Genomic DNA, 16,313 nt, shown 5'->3' with positions numbered 1-16,313 from the left:
CTCCCAAGAGTTTTGTGGGCAGAGCCCTTCCTACAAAGTGTGGGTTGAGAGGAGAAGGTCGATACGCATTTCAGAATCGAGTAAGGCGGTGGTCCAGTCAGTGAAGGATTCGATCGATACCTTGCCGGAATCTACACTTTGTGACGAGCCGGGGCCGAATCTCTCCTCTGCGGCTGTAACATATCTCATCCCTCCCCACCGGAGTTTGTGCGACCATGCAGCGCAAAAGGTGGCAGGCGGCAGGACAGAATCTTCACACGAGGACAGCATCCTCAATTCGGCCTGAGCTGCAGATGCTTACTTGGACTGTCATCTTCCGCCTCCAGTCCTCTCGAGACGGCTTGATCACTAGCTTCACGGGCTTGACTGAGGCGCACTACGTCAGTCTCAAAGCTTACAACATGTCATCCATCCACCATCCTCCAGTATGCCAATACTCCCTCATGAGTTATGCTGTTATTGCTCCGTACACACATCGATAGAACGAGCATCGAAAAGGGAGCATCAGGTCGACACATGCAACATGACACACCATCCTCGCTCTTCACCCCACCACCTTCGCTACCTGTCACTGCGGCTTCTCATGCCGTCTCCATTCTCTTGGACAACCCTACCTAATACCTTATCCTGGGCCTGGGATGGGTCGGCAGCACTGAGCAGACAACCACCACGACGGTGGTCAGGGGGGGTGAGAAACTGGTCTTCTTTTTTCCTCAGTTTGCGGTGGAGGAGACAGAGAGCGAGCAGGGAGACAAGTTACGTACCTCGAGCAGAGGGGCAGAGTGGAAGAAGAAGAGACACTGAGAAGAAAAGGTGTGTGCCCCAGAAGCGGCCAGCTCGGAGCCAAAGGGGGGACCCCGGCGACCATGGGCCTGCAGTAGGCCCGCATCCCTTTTTTTGCCTTCGGGTGCGGATGCTCTCCCACCCCTGCCGGAGGTTTGGTTCTTGGCAAAGACTTTCTCGGGCGACACCCCCCTTCCCCTTCCCTTTCCGCTCGTAGAGCCCTTGTCCCTGAAGGCAAAGGTCTTTCGCTAGTAATGGCTTTGCAGACAGACAGCTTCAAGGTCTCTTCCGGCGGAGGTCCTACTCTGTAAGCCCTGGCTGTACCTGTCCTCCTCGCCTGTTCCCTGTCTCATTCTCTCTCTCTCTCTCTCCCTCTCTCAGTGTCCGAAGTTCGAGCATTGCACCTACAGGCTACGCATACTGCGTCTGCTGCTGCTGTTGTGTGCTGAAGAAGTGAGAGATTGAGTACGGGTTGGCGGGCTTTGGAGGAGGGGGGGGGGGGTCGGGAAACAGGGAAGGCGGACTTGGTCCCGAAACCGCGAAACATGTCTCCTTCTGCTGTCTCTCTCATTTTCTCGCTCTTTTCTTCATGGCTAAGCCGGAACGAAGGTTTCTGCCTGGTTTCTCGGTCATTTCTCTAAATTGGCTCCTTATCTCCTTGATATTCGGATGAAGGATGAGTGAGAGAGTGAGAGTGAGAGTGAAGAAGGAGGAGAGCGTAACGAGATTGGCAAGCGTTTTTCGGCCCCTTTGTCTCGTCTCCGGTCGCCATTGGGTGAGAGTTTGAGTTACCAGAGTTAACGGCTTACTTTTCGGTCCTCTTCTCCAATATGCCCCGACGGTCTTAATGCACCGGTGCTATCGGGCAGCTCCCCTCTTGAGTCTTCCCATCCACAGGTGCGCGCGTCGCGTTCTCAATGGGAAACGACGAGTCATTGTGGGGGGAGGGTTTCTGGGTGGATCATCTAAGAGGAAGCAAGAGGAAGCAAGTACGTACTCACGTACAGTACTGTGCGTCTCGGTTGTGGTTTACAAAGTATCCGTACTGCGAAGACGACCACGACGCCAGCTTGAATGGTATTTCTTCCAATGGATAGGCGTGGGCTGTAGGAGTGGGCGTGGGCGGAGGGGTGCGTCGACTGGGAGCTGGAGGAGCTGTGCAGCTTGGGAGTGAGAGTCTGGGAGAGCTCTCTAGGTGCGTAGTGCGCAGTACGCAGTATGGTCTACGGTCTACGGTCTACCTTACCTTGACTAGGTCGACTGGGTACGTACCGCATCTCACTTTCCAGCCCCTGGCCCCTGGATCCGGCCCCGGTGAGTGGCAGAGACCAGATGCAGAGAAGAGAGACACAGAAACAGAAACAAAAACAGAGACAGAGACAGAGACAGAGGAAAGACAAGGAGCAGACAGGGGGAGAGCGAGCTCTGTAGGCTTGCAGGTACCTGTTGAACGTTTCCCACTGTCCTGTCTTGCCCTGTCTCCTCGCACGCCCACACTACACCTGGGGGGCCTGGACCTGAACCCTGTGCCTGTTGACCTGCTGTACCTCGCCTTTCGAGAAACGACGAAGACGACGACGACGACGAAAAAAGAAGAATAACAGGAGACAACGGCGTGGGACAAGACTCCAGTCTGCTGCGTAAGGTAGAAAGTGAGTTATCAGCTTTCCGCCCCCATTCAGCCAGGACTCTCTCTTTCTCTCCACGCCTGTGTCTTGGTATCTCCTCGCTTGGGATTTTCTTTCTGCTCGCTCAAGAAACGACTTGTGGGGGGGTTTCTCGTCACTCCTTGCACTTGGACGAGGTCTTGCTGCTCACCATTACGACGTTCTTATGGAGCAAGGTTGCGACCGAGTGGGCGGGATAGGGACGTTGGTACGGGTACGGATACATACTGGCAGTTTTTTCACCTCGATCCATTTGGTATTTATTAGGCACGGAGAGAAAGTGGGAGAGTTTCTGTGCAGAGTATCCGCAACTCCGAACTCCATGGGTATCTGTACACACACCCAGTGAGATAGCGGCCTCAGCAAGGTTGGCAGTTGTGGGGATAAGTCTCTGACGTTGTTGAACGGCCACAGCAAGTCGGGCTTCATCGCCAGATTGCCATTTTTGAGTGAGAGAGAGACAAAGAGAGAGGGAGAGGGTCAGGGAAAAGAGACTGGCTCAGCCAAGGTACGCCGAGAGAACCAAACGCCTTCGGTCTCGGTCTAGCCTTGAAAGCCACGATTTCAACATACTGTATATACTCCTAGGTATCGTGCCCGTCTCCACCAAAGGGGCCAGGAAAACCGCAGAGGACGACTTTCATTTGGAGACAAGAGACAGCCAGACCGGGACGGACTGGAAGCGATGCAAGGCTACCTTTTCGTAGTAGTCAATCATTCTGACCATGCATTTCACGACACCAATGAGAGAAGGCTCTCTCCGCATACTACCTTGAGTTGGGCACCACTTACACCGTCGCTTCGCTTCGCTTGCTTCATTACACTCCATTCGCGTCCTCGATCAAACGTTCGACTGGCAGCCCGTGAACGTAGTCGTGTACTCCATAGTCTAACTATGGACTTTTGTTGTTGGATCAAGGGTCAGCAGCTTCTCTCTCTCTCCGACTCTCCGTCTCTCCTTCTCCCATGCGACGGCCGCCCCGTCCCATCCATCACCGTTGCCTCTGCTACTGCCACAGTAGCGTTTTTGGCTCAGCAACTGCGACGGCTAGTCTAGATGTGTGTGGTTCTTTTCTCGCCCTACCTCCTGCTTTTCTCTCTGGCGTGGCAGGATCAACAACTACATCCTCATACACACAAAGGAAAGGAAACAACCGCAACGTTGGTGCTCACTTTCTTTGTTGTAAAAGAAAATGCCGCCCCGCCGGCTGCCCGCGCAACGGTAATCGAAGCCGCAACCGCCACGTCGGCCGCGGGAAGGCGAAAAGCCTCTTGTTGAATTGTGATATTATGATTGACTCTGCGAATACGTTTTGTTGAACTACTTCTTCTTCCTCCTCTTCTTCTTCATCTTCTTCTGCTGCCGCTGCTGTTTGAACCGACCCTTGCCTTGCCTTGCCCGTCTCTTTACTGGCCATCACACTCTTTTGCTGTTCCCGGTTTCTCGTGTGGTTTCGATTACTACATTCTCGACGTTACCTCGACTCGCTCTTTTCTCTACGCCTACGGTTTGGACAGGGGGGCACATCGTCTTCTCATCGTGGTTTTCTCGCGTCTTTTTGGGAGCATGCAGTCTGCCATCACGCACATTTACGCCCGCTAAGAAAAACCTCAACCCACCCTCCATCACCGGCAGTCCAGTCATACCTTGCGTCAATCGTCTGTCCTTCGCAAATCGCTTGACCGCTGTCGACATCTGGGCCCAATTGTCTGTGTGCACATCACATCGCCATCTACGCCGACGCCATCACACACATCACACAGCACACACACACACACACACACACCTTCTTTTGATTCTCCAACACGTTCAACAACCTTGTTCATCATCTTGGACCCGGACTTGGCTGGAGCTTTTCGAGATCTCCTCACTCTCACTCTCTCTCGGCCCCCCTCCGCGTTATCCCACCTTTCTGGGACCTCTTGCTGGCAGTTTCTTCGAAGCTTTCTTCCCAGCGACTGTGCTTCCTCGCCGAGAGGACAGACCCCCGACTTTGTCCGTTCGTTAGGGAACTGCGGCCGTGGCTTGCGGAACCTCCACCACCACCCCCATCACCAGAGCAGACCAGCGCCAGCGACGCAGCAGCAGCACAGAGACGTCGTGGAAAAAGAAACGCTCCTCACATCTCATCTTCAACACCGCTCGTCCTCACCTCACAGACGCGCTCCCCAACCGTCACCTCAGCCCTGCTCATTCTCCATCCAAACCAGCACCGCTTTCCCAGGGTCCCCCTCCCCAAAAGTCATCACCAACAAGTTTTTATTTTTTGTTCATTCCTTCTGGTGCTGTCATACCGTACAGTGCAGTATCTACATACAGTACCATACCCGTCTCTCTCTCTCTCTCTCTCTCTTTTTTTTTTTTTTTTTTTTGTATCAGATCTCTCTTCCTTCTTTGCAACATAAAGCAAACTTACCCCCTCTTCTCATACACCTTGCCAACGATTACCTCCACGGGCAGGCGATCTGAGAGGAGAATAGAAACTAGAGGCCCTTGCTACCGGCATACCTAGAGCGTCTCATCATTACTCTGCCACCTCGACTCGTCACATCGGGGCCTTGTTTCTTCTTGAATGCTTTTCGAGCTGTGTACATCTTGAGGGTCCATTGGCCTACGGATATCACTCCCACTCATCACCCGTTTTCCCGCCTCCTTGCCCCCAGGTGCAGTTGAACTTGCTCGGACACTGGGGTTGTGCGGACTTCTCGGTCCCGGCATATAGCCAGCGAACAGCAGCAGCAACAGCAAAAGTAGACATCATTCAACCTGCGGGTGTGTGTTTGTGCGCTTGCAGTTTCTCTCTCACTCAGTCATTCCCCTCAACTCAAATTTCCCATCCGCCCAATACAAGCCCGCCAGCAAACATCTATTCCTTTCAAATTCTACTACTCCTTCTATCCCGTTTTCCGGACAGTCAGCCAGAAAAAAACGTATAATATATTTATATCGAGGCTATTCCGTTTTGAACGTCTGCGACCTGACGCACAGAACGACTACCTACTCCCCCGTTCTAAGGATCGCCACGCCCGCAGGGCCGTCCGCCATCTAAGTCTGGCGCGTGGTTTCTCCTCTCGGTTGATCTAATCAATTTCTGTAGCAAAACCAGGCCGGCCCTACCTTGCCTGCCAGCGCTCGAGCGTCTCTCACACCAAGACCCGCTGGCGAGGACGACGCCGGTTACGGTACATGCCAAAAGTCACTCGACCTACCTTACCCTTACCCTCCTCCTCCTCCTGGTACTCCTCCTCTCTCCTTCCTCCCTCCCTCACTCCCACTACCCTACCCTACCCTACCGGTACCCCTGCCTTGCCTCTCCTCTCTGTTACCCGTCTGCACCGTCGAAAATAAGAAAGGGCCCAATCGGTACTACCTCAGGTACCTAGGAGCGTACCTCACTCCACGCCTCCACAGCTCTCCTATCCCCCTGCTCAGAATCCATACCTCGTTCCAGGGGCCCCTGGAAGAGCAACCTGCCCGCTCCAGCAGAGCAGAGAAGCACCACTTCTTTTTGAATGTAATGCTATATTGCTGCCGATAATATATACCTTCATCAGACGCCTCACGTCTTTCGCTCATAAAGCAACGCCTCCACGATAATCTTGGACTGGCCTGCCTGCGATCGTCTCCCTTCTGCCCCTTGTAGTATAACAAAGCGCCACGACCTCTCACATACACCAACGACACGCACGCAACTGCACCTCATCTCAACTTCCCACATTGTTTCGTTTCTTCAGCCAAAGTACGCTGTTGCGTTTGGACTCGTCTTGTGCCGGGCATATCCCACTCGTCCTTGTCGTTCCTGAGGATAAATTACATTCAAACCAACAAGACCGTATCGTCACCGTCGTCATCCTTCATAAGTCGACTAAACAACAAATAACAAAAACACCAAATCTGTCGTTCACTCGCCAGTTCTCCACCACGACACACACTACTCGACTCTCACCACAGACACCAAGGTTTCTCCATTCCCGGCTCACCGTCGTCGACACTTGCAACATCCTGGCATCTCCCAAAGTAGCCTCACCACACACCACGAGAATAGAGAGAGAAGAGCCTCAGACGTCCTTCCTAGTACCTTCCTTCGGCCCCCCACTTGGGTGATTCTCGCGGTCCGTCTGTCTAGACCATCTTGCAGTGGATCCTCTTCACCTTCGGAGACCATCAAGAGCTCTGTGCACACTTCTGCGCGAGTCGTTGAAGAGAAGCCAGACGAGAAAATAGAAGCAAGGAAGCTGCCGGTAGAAGACTCGAGTCTGTTTCTTGTCATCCAGACACCCCTCAAGCAAGAAAACGACGCCAGTCGTCCAAGATCCGCTTGGTCTCCCGTACCTGAGCGCTCAGAGGTTCGACGATCGCATTGTTCCTGGTGGTCACCATTATGCTTCTAGTCTCGGAAACTTAACACACGCCGGCCCTCGACACTTGGACTTCGAAACAAAATACACGGCAAGCCAGCCCGAACTTGGTTCACCCTTCTTATCTCATCCGCCGCCCGAAGAAGGGATTGTCCTGCAAGCAACATCAGCACTTCCCACCAGTTTGCGCTCGACCACTCGCAACAGATCCTCCAGTCAGGTGGCTAATTTTCATCGAAGACGGAGAATTTTAGTGCCTGTGCACCAGGACCCTCCCACCTTCTGGTACGTCCACACTTGTGGCTGTCTTAAAGAAGGCTACTCCCACCCGCTATGAACTCATTCTACCTCCTGGCCTTCATCAGTTCGTCGTACCTTGGGTTATCTTGAGCTGATCGTTTCCTACCAGCTTCACTCCCCTTCCTCTCTCATACTACTTACTACCTTACTCTCCTTCTCACACACCTTAATCTCCATCTCTTTCCCTCAACTCAAGAGGAGTGTCAGCTTCCCCGTCACAGCCACCACGCCTGATTAATACCAACACCCCCGACCAAGCTCAGGCCTCTTCTTCTTCCTCCTCATCTTCTTCTCTCTTAAACACCGTCCGTCCATCCTCCTCTTCCATTGTTCAACGTTCCTGAACGCACCGTCGTCTTCAACGCTTCGAACACTGCTCATCTTCGGCAACCTTGCGCTGGACGCCGCACCCGTTCTTGTCTCAAGTCGTCGACCTCCTACTTCTCGGCACACATTCACCACCCTTGCCTTCTTGTCCCAACCCATCATTCCTTGAACGACGATTCCGGAGTCTGCATACACAGAACCCGCATTGAGCATCCCGCTTAAGCAACGTTCCGAACCAGGATAACATATCACACACATCAACCCACGCTACCCTTGCTTCTTCTACTCCGGACACCATATCAGCCCAGTCCCTTCATCACCCGATAATTCAAGACACCTTTATCCCTCGCCGCGGAAGTATATAAGTAGTACAGCTACTGCACTGGTCCGCATCTTGGTAATCCCCATCCAAACACACAAATAAAACCCAAAGAAATGGAACTCATGGAGCTTGTCGAGAACGAGCCCACCGCTCGCCCCTTCCAGTGCGACTGGCAGTCGTGCAACAAGGTGAGTCCAGAAACACGCCGCCACTCGGCTACGGCTGTGGTGTGACATGGACGGATCTAACTTCGACATCTTGTAGAGCTTCAACAGGAAGTCCGATTTGCAGAGACACTACCGCATTCACACCAACGAGCGTCCCTACTCCTGCACAACGCCCGGCTGTGGCAAGAGCTTCATTCAACGGAGTGCTCTGACTGTCCACATCCGTACTCACACGGGAGAGAAGCCTCACCAATGCCAGCACATTGGTTGCGGCAAGCGATTTTCTGATGTATGATTTCCTCCTGACAGCGACATGTTCCAACAGGCACTAACCTAAGAAGTCTTCGAGTTTGGCCAGACATCGCCGTATTCACACTGGCAAACGCCCTTACAAGTGCGCCCACGATGGCTGCCTGAAGAGGTAGATCTCTAGCCACCAGGCTTTCCCTCCACTTGACGGAGTTGACACTAATCAACTGAACAGCTTCTGCCGCAAGACCACAATGGTCAAGCACCAGAGGAGATCTCACCAGCGCGGCCTCCACCCCAACGAGCTCTTGGACGACTGCACATCAGACTCCGACAGTGGCGAGTCTCCTTCGACCCCGAAGCACGCCGGCATGCAGTGGCCTCCTCAAGGCGTCATGGCCATGAACCACCCCGGTATGGGTCACGCAATGCACCGAGCTGCCTCATTTGCCGACTTCGGCCAGCACATGAACGGTTACCCTATGCCCCAGCAGCAGCAACAGCAACACTACGGCGCGCACCGCCACAGCCTTTCTTCCGGCGGAGCACACGAGGTCCACGGTATGGTACACGACCAGCAACACCCTGGTGTACACATGCTGCAGCGAACCGCCAGCATGGGCCAGCACTCGTACTACGTGACGGAGCAGGGCAACCCGGGTGTCGCTACCATGAACACGGCCATGCCCCAACAATACGGACAGGTGCCCCGGCAACAACAGCCGCAGGTTGATGTGCCGTACTCTCAACCTGGTATGAACCAATCCATCCAAAGCAGCCCGAGCAGCTTCTCGGCAGCATCGGGTAGGAGCCCATCCATTCAGGAAGGGTTTTATACTCACCAGCCAACCCAAGCAGCCACATATGCCCTGCATCATGCCTCCCCCGTCCTCGAGCAACAGCAAGCCGGCATGGTCGCGTACCCGCACCAGCAGATGCAACAGCAGATCCATACCCCCCAACCGATCCCGACTCAGGCACCGCAGCCTCCGCCTCAGCAAGTCAGCCAGTACGCCTCACCGGCACCCCAGGCCCAACCCGAAGAGTACTGGAACGGCGTTCCGTACCAGGCACCGGTCGAGGTTGCAACAATTGGCCAGCTGCCGACCTACGGCTCCGGCGTGTACGACCCTTGGGGCGGCCCCAAGATCGAGTTCGAGGATCCCTCGATGCAGCTCCCGTCCGCACGGATCGAGAACATGTAAGCGCCAGACACCATCCGACGATGGCTTCCGCCACGCCAGGCATCTGTGCCTTCCGATACCAAATCATCATTTCCATCGGTGCCTCGTCTCGGCGCCGCTTGCTGTACCACCACCGGAAATTTTGACGTCGATTTGATTTTAACATATTCCCCCACCTCGTTGATTGAAAAAGAAGGAGATACCACGCGGGCTCCACAGAACCGAGCTGTCGATTGTTGAAAAGAAGAGGATGAGCCTTTTGGACGCCTCTAGGCCCAGTGCCCCGCCACGCCTGTCATCCCTCCCTTGGGGCAGTCTCAACGGGCCAAAAGGGATCCAGACGAAGAGAAACACAAGGAACAGAAAATGTCAAATCAATCCCCCAAAAGCATACATCAAGTTGGTACTCTGTTTTCTGGGTTTCAACACTCACACACAACCCACTGCTGGCATACTTCGCAATGCCGTTTGTAATCGTCAAATTTGTCGAAAAGGGACGATCGCTGGATCTGTCGCTTCTCCCGCCTCGATTCACTCCGTGGCTCTTCGCCTTCGGGCACCATTTTCTTTGTCAAGCACATACTATTACCCCGTCGACTTGGAATATTTGCATCTGTTTTCATCCGGGATATATCATTGGTGGTCTTTCTGTCGCTTCGAGTTTATAATTTCGTCTTTAGTCGGTCGGGTACTCGTGGGGTTTTTGGAGCTTGGTACGGCGGTTTGTGCTGTCTTATTTAATATTTTCTTTTACAGTTCTTTCACTCCTTTCTCATCGGGGCGTTCATCGACCATGTCGACTGAACATGTTCCCGATGATATGATACAACGAAAGCATAACAGCCGGAGCCGGTCGGGCGGATGGGGGAAAGCCACTGGCATGTTGGGAATCATTGGACGATATCCGAATCTTGACGGCCCTTTTACGACCTTGGTGGAGAGGGTGAAATCGCATGGGGATGGGAGGAGCAGGACAATAATGAGGATGGAAGGAGGTTCAGGGTAAAAGGGAAAAGGGAAAGAAAGGGGACCGTCATTCGATGCCTGATATACGAAAGGCTCGGTCGGGTTTGGCAGCTTTGGAATTTCTCCGTTGCTTTTTCTCAAGGCCTCGGTGCGACCCGGAAAACAAAAACATTCCCTGTAACAACAACAGCACGAAGTCAACGAATTCTCCTGTCTGGTGGTGGGCGGCGCATTCCCTAGAACAGATTCCTCAGGGGAAGGGTTGACGAAGAGGGAACAACCGGGAAAAGGAGGAAATGGGGGGCCATGAGGAGGAATAGGGGACGACGAGTCGTTGTGCATATGTAATTTTATGTGTTCCTCCCCTTGTGTATTGTGTGCTGGATTCAAAGGGGAAATGAGAAACAATTGGGATAGTTTTGGGAATTGATACCTGGTCAGTCAGAACGGAAAGAAATAAAAGACTTTGTTAATCAAAATCTTGCGGTCCAAGTCGTCTCTTTATATGATCATGAGTGGATGAGTGGGATGAGGAGAAGAATGGCGAAAAGAATTGGCCGAGGCTAAGAAGGGGGACGCATGACCAGAAGACGAGCTGATGGGCTCTTAGCTCTTAGCCTGTGTAAGTCAAAACTTTGAGAGTTGTTTAGCTGTTGAACCGGTGACACGTTGCCTTGCAGAAGCGTCTGCTTTAGTTCAAGGGGTGTCTGCATGATTGTTCGTATTTGTTGGTGTTGGTGTCGGTGGTAGTGGTGTTGAGATTCTTTGGTTCCGATGGGTAAATTGTTTGCAGCCTGAATTGGGAGATTCGGTCGGGTAAGGTGAGATGAGATGCGTGAGGGTGGTGACAAGAGACGGCGTTGTAAGTCGTGCGCTTGGGAGGACAGGACGGGCTATTCTGGTAGCTGGGGATGCAGATCGTCTGAGATGGTGAATGGAGATGAGAGTTGACCTGAGTTGAGCTGAATAGATGTATTGATGGTCTTGGCATTTCATGGCTGTTTTTCTTCTTCGGCCATGGAGGTCTTTTGAGTCTGTAAAGAGGAGGATTGAGTTATCGTCCCGTGTGACTGGCGACGAAGTGTTGGATGCTTGAGAGACGAAGAGCTGGAGGTTTGTAAAGGTATAACTGGGGGATTCTATAGAAAGTTTGAGCCCGGATGATCCGCTTGTGAGATGCGCTGATCTCCGGGATATCCGCGCTACCCAGTGATGCTCATATCAGGTGTGAAAATATGAGAGACCGTCGCAGCCTCGTGAGTTTCTTCTTCGCCCGGTGCTGCTGATGTGAGAAATCGGTGGACGGTGCTGACGGAGATTTCAAGACCCGGCTTCGTTGAGAAGGGAAGAAGAAGAACGGAGGAAGAGAGGGAGGTTTGCTAATGGATGATGGGAATGAGGGAAATGGGCGAAGAAGGAGGGCGTTTACAGTTACCAACTCATGGGGCACAGGGCGCTTAATTCAAAAAAATTGATCTGCAGTTGTTTGCTCTGCATGCGGAAGAATGCATCCATTTCCATTCCTCAGCCAGCTGCTTCTGGCGATGTGTTTCTGGGGGTCTGAATGGGGAGACAGAGGGAATTTTATGATTGGCTAGAACCTTACTGGCCAATCATGTTGCTTTTTTCCGACATCTTGGGAGAGCATGTACTGACAGAGGTGACTTCGCACCGGAACTTCGCGAGAGACGGAGAGTCTTTCCCAGATTGAATCAGATACTAAATCCAGAAATAATGAAACATTGATACTGGGACTTTGGTCAACTCGAGGTCAAACTACGATCACCTTCAATGCTGAGAGAGAGAAACTGATGTAGTTGAATTTCTGATTATTAACCAATGACATGAGGTTGAATTATGCCCCTGCTCGTCTCCAATGGACCCCAAAGGCTTTGTCATCATTCGCCGGATCGGTCTTTCCCTGGCACCGACAAGTCGCGACATTCTAGAATCTCATCGACGTCACGTGGGTATGAACCTGGGCCTTGCTGCTTTCCCCGGTCGCGGCGCTTCGGCAGGGAAAAACTCGGAAGGCAGCACCGCAATGTCGTGGTCAATGAATAACGTCAGCTAAGGTATCCGTAGCGCATTTCGCCTCAACGTATCCATATCCCGCCGCCCCGTCGCCGCTCTCAACAAGACGACGAGTCAACCCTCGGCGCGAACCATGTCATCTTCATCACACCTGCACATACGACGTCGATAGTAATTGAAGAAGCCTTTTCTTTTCTTTTCCTTTTCCCCTTTTCGGTCTCGTAAGGGGAGTGCCCCTCTGCAGAACCCTTTGTTACCATCACCAACTCGGCATCAAGCAAAACCATCTGCTCTGACGAATACGCGCTCCAGCCTACACCGCGCCTTCCCGGCTACCCCAAAGGCATCATGGCCTTACGCCCAGCAGCGCTGGCGCTAAGCGCGACCAGCCCACTGCTCCGACGGGCAACGATGCAGCCCGCGACGATGCAATCCGTCCTCCGGCTCGCGACCTCCTCCGCTCGCCCGACCGCCACCGCCTTCACTCGGACCCCCGGCCTGGGCCTCGCCCTCCAGCTCCGGCAACAGCAACATCAGTACAGATTCTTTGGAACCAACAATGCCATCTCGCGCAACCTTCTCGCCACGAGAGAGTCGGCAGCGAACAGGAACCCCGGCAGCGCGACCGCGCAGAACGCATTCTACCAGCTCCTCCTCAAGGCCAACATGCCCGCCATCGTCATCGAGCGCTACAACTCTGGCCGGTTCGCGAGAAACGATGCGGTGGATCAGGCATATGCGCAGGCGATTGGCATGCAGAGCACCGGCGCCGTCGGCGGGATGGGTGGTCACGACCACCTGCCCTCCGCCTTTGGCAATGTCGGCACGCTCGGCGGCCAGGAGTTGAACCAGCAGTCCCCCGGGAACCTGAGCCAGGCGCAGCTGCAAGCTGTTGGCCAGGCTCTGGCTGCGAGGTCGCGCGACTCGAACATGGCTACCGCAAAGGTCCAGGGCAATGGCCTCCCGACCAGCCCGCTGCACGTTGTTGTAGACGAGTCATTCGGTGGCGTCATCTTCCGCTGGGTCAAGTTCGTCTTGTGGTTCTGTCTCTTCACGTATCTCAGCTTGGTCGTCGTCACGATGCTGGTCGAGGGTCTCAACCTCTTCAAGCGACCCGGTGGCAAAGTGGACAGCGAGGCCAAGGCCGAGAACCAGACTACCCGTTTCGCAGACGTGCACGGCGCCGATGAGGCCAAGGATGAGCTCCAGGAGCTGGTCGACTTCCTCCGCAACCCCGACAAGTTCTCCACCCTCGGCGGCAAGCTTCCCAAGGGTATCCTGATGGTTGGACCCCCCGGTACTGGTAAAACTCTCTTGGCCCGCGCCGTTGCCGGTGAAGCTGGCGTCCCTTTCTTCTACATGTCTGGCAGTGAATTCGACGAGGTCTACGTCGGTGTCGGTGCCAAGCGCGTCCGCGATCTCTTCGCTTCCGCCAAGTCCAAGTCTCCCGCCATCATCTTCATCGACGAGCTTGACGCCATTGGTGGACGCCGCAATACTAGGGATGCCGCCTACCACAAGCAGACGCTCAACCAGCTCTTGACGGAACTGGACGGTTTCGAGCAGAACAGCGGTGTTGTCATCATCGCTGCCACTAATTTCCCGGAACTTCTCGACAAGGCTCTTACCCGACCTGGACGTTTTGACCGCCACGTTACCGTTCCCCTGCCTGATGTACGCGGCCGTATTGAGATCCTCAAGTACCATGCCAAGAAGATCAAGGCCGCCCCCGAGATCAACTTTGAGGCCATTGCTTCCAGCACTGGCGGCCTCTCTGGTGCCGAGCTCGAGAACATTGTCAACCAGGCCGCCGTCCGCGCCAGCAGGCTCAAGAATGCTGCCGTCTCCATGACGGATTTCGAGTGGGCCAAGGACAAGGTCATCATGGGTGCGGAGAAGAAGAGCATGGTCATCAGTCAGAAGGAGAAGGAGATGACTGCCTATCACGAGGCCGGTCACGCCTTGGTGTCTTTCTACCATGAGAGCGGTCCCAACAAGCTTTACAAGGTTACCATTTTGCCTCGCGGCCAGAGTCTCGGACACACTGCACACCTTCCTGAGATGGACAAGTATTCGTACACGACGAGGGACCTCAAGAGTCTGATTGAGACCTCTCTGGGCGGAAAGCTCGCCGAAGAGCTGGTCTATGGCACCGATAAGGTGACCACCGGTGTCTCAAGCGTAAGTTAACCTCGACATTGACTTGTGGGATTGGCACTAACAGTAAGCAGGATCTCAAGAATGCCACAAACCTGGCTTTCCAGATGGTCGCTCTGTACGGCATGTCTGCCAAGCTCGGCCCCGTGGAGTACGGCGAGCGCTACAACCAGCTCAGCTCAGAGACCAAGGCTCTCATCGAGTCCGAAGTGCAGCGTACCTTGACGGAGTCATACGAAAAGGTGCGCGAGTTGCTCACATCAAGGCGCAAGGAGCTCGATCTCCTGGCCAAGGCCCTCGTCGAGTACGAGACGCTGGACAAGAACGAGGTAGAGAAGGTCATTCGCGGCGAGAAGCTTCTTGACCGCACGCCCATGCCTCAAGGCCCTATGAAGGTGCCTGCAAGCTCGGGCGTTGATATCGGTCAGACGATTCCCCCGCCGTTCCCTCCTCCTGCCGGACCCGCTACGCCTCCGCCGGCGCCACCGCCACCTGCGACTTCTACGGGTGGCATCGCTCCTGGATCCAACCAGAAGTCATGACCGGAGCTTACCGTACGTGACTCTGGTCAGGACCATTATCAACACATTTTGTTTTCACGGTTAGCATGCGGTAGTGCGAGGGCCGAGTCGCGGCCCGTTGGGAGGCACTCGCATGGACTTACAATGTATCATTTTACGGTACAGCATGGCAGGCGTTTACCAGAAATTAAAGAATTTGCGATTTCATTTGCCTTTTGGAGGATAACCAGGAAAAACGAGACAGGCCTGGCTTTGGCCAACACAGCTTGGTCAACGTGCTACTGGCCAAAGGCGAAGAAAAGCAGCAGGGTCTCTCGTAAGATCCGCTGTGCGCACGAATAACACTCTCCCCTCACCTGGGGCTTCGATACGCCTTCGCAAATTAGGGCGTCGGCCTCGGACATAGATTGGGTTGGCTATACAGGGAGGGCAAGACCGACTCTGTTGGGGTTTTGAAACTCCCCATCACAGCGACGCAAGCGGACCGTTCTCTACTTTAACGGGATCGGCAGCGGCTGGACTCTGTAGAGTGCGGCCACTTGATTGAGTGTATTATTTCGTTTGTAGAATTATGTAAATGAAGCATTGCCCCGTACGCTGATAGAGCAGCCCAAGATCGTGACTGTCCAATCTATTGCTTGATGTTGAGGCTCTGTCAAGTTACTGAGGATAGGAGGAGCATTGATATTGGCATGAAAGCCTTACAGTTGAATGCGAGTAAATAACGCGGGAACACGTTAGAGCCGAGTGATTGTCAGAGCGAGCTTGCTGACAGAAGAAAACTGAAATCCGGTCCTTTTTGATGACTGAGTATTCGGAGCATCTTTCCAGCGGTTTGTTGAAAACCGACGATCAACTTTTTTCCTGGTTGACCGCCAAGGTTACTGGCCGTCTGGTCCAAGTGGGATGACCTGGCAATGGACGGATATCGAATGCAAAGAGCACAACGACCCTTACTGGTTGGCGGATAGCGATGGACTTGAGAAAGGGGCAGCCCACAGCGGGAGAAGTGGTCTAGAGCCGGGCCGGGGATTGTGTCCTCCACTAACATCTGGGGTAAAAGACCCCATCGGCAGCGGCACCAATTTGGCGGGGTACGTTGTTCCAGCTGGGCAGCTGGGGGGAGCTTTCGAATTCCCCGGTGAGCCTCGGTTCGGTCCCCAATTCAAGCTAGAGCTCCCTCGGCCTCCGCATCGTCATTTCTCCTCCTCCCGCTCCTTGCTCGTCCTGTTCCTCCGCATTTTGAATCAATCTTTGAGATATCTGTACAGCCTGCG

The 16,313-nt window shown here is 53.9% G+C and overlaps 4 protein-coding genes across 4 annotated transcripts; all 4 read left to right on the top strand.

Annotated features, from left to right (window-relative positions):
* Positions 1-215: 215 nt before the first annotated feature.
* On the top strand, positions 216-618 carry CPAR01_15713 (uncharacterized protein; the record flags this gene model as incomplete). Its single annotated transcript, XM_060499961.1, has 2 exons — positions 216-403; positions 483-618. The coding sequence occupies 2 exons, from the start codon at positions 216-218 to the stop codon at positions 616-618; spliced, it is 324 nt and encodes a 107-aa protein (XP_060341537.1).
* Positions 619-7,871: 7,253 nt separating this feature from the next.
* On the top strand, positions 7,872-9,379 carry CPAR01_15712 (uncharacterized protein; the record flags this gene model as incomplete). Its single annotated transcript, XM_060499960.1, has 4 exons — positions 7,872-7,946; positions 8,023-8,214; positions 8,267-8,346; positions 8,410-9,379. 4 exons carry the CDS (start codon positions 7,872-7,874, stop codon positions 9,377-9,379), a joined length of 1,317 nt encoding a protein of 438 aa, XP_060341536.1.
* A 229-nt stretch (positions 9,380-9,608) lies between these two features.
* On the top strand, positions 9,609-10,364 carry CPAR01_15711 (uncharacterized protein; the record flags this gene model as incomplete). Its single annotated transcript, XM_060499959.1, has 1 exon — positions 9,609-10,364. One exon carries the CDS (start codon positions 9,609-9,611, stop codon positions 10,362-10,364), a length of 756 nt encoding a protein of 251 aa, XP_060341535.1.
* Positions 10,365-12,769: 2,405 nt separating this feature from the next.
* On the top strand, positions 12,770-15,057 carry CPAR01_15710 (ATP-dependent metallopeptidase HflB; the record flags this gene model as incomplete). The annotated part of the gene is made up of 2 exons (XM_060499958.1): positions 12,770-14,539; positions 14,590-15,057. The coding sequence occupies 2 exons, from the start codon at positions 12,770-12,772 to the stop codon at positions 15,055-15,057; spliced, it is 2,238 nt and encodes a 745-aa protein (XP_060341534.1).
* Positions 15,058-16,313: the final 1,256 nt, after the last annotated feature.

Source organism: Colletotrichum paranaense (genome assembly GCF_030867605.1).
Source record: "Colletotrichum paranaense strain IMI 384185 chromosome Unknown Scaffold_20.1, whole genome shotgun sequence".
NCBI lineage: Eukaryota > Fungi > Ascomycota > Sordariomycetes > Glomerellales > Glomerellaceae > Colletotrichum > Colletotrichum paranaense.
The sequence above is the reverse complement of the archived record's forward strand: the minus strand, read 5'-3'. Positions and strand labels throughout refer to the sequence as shown.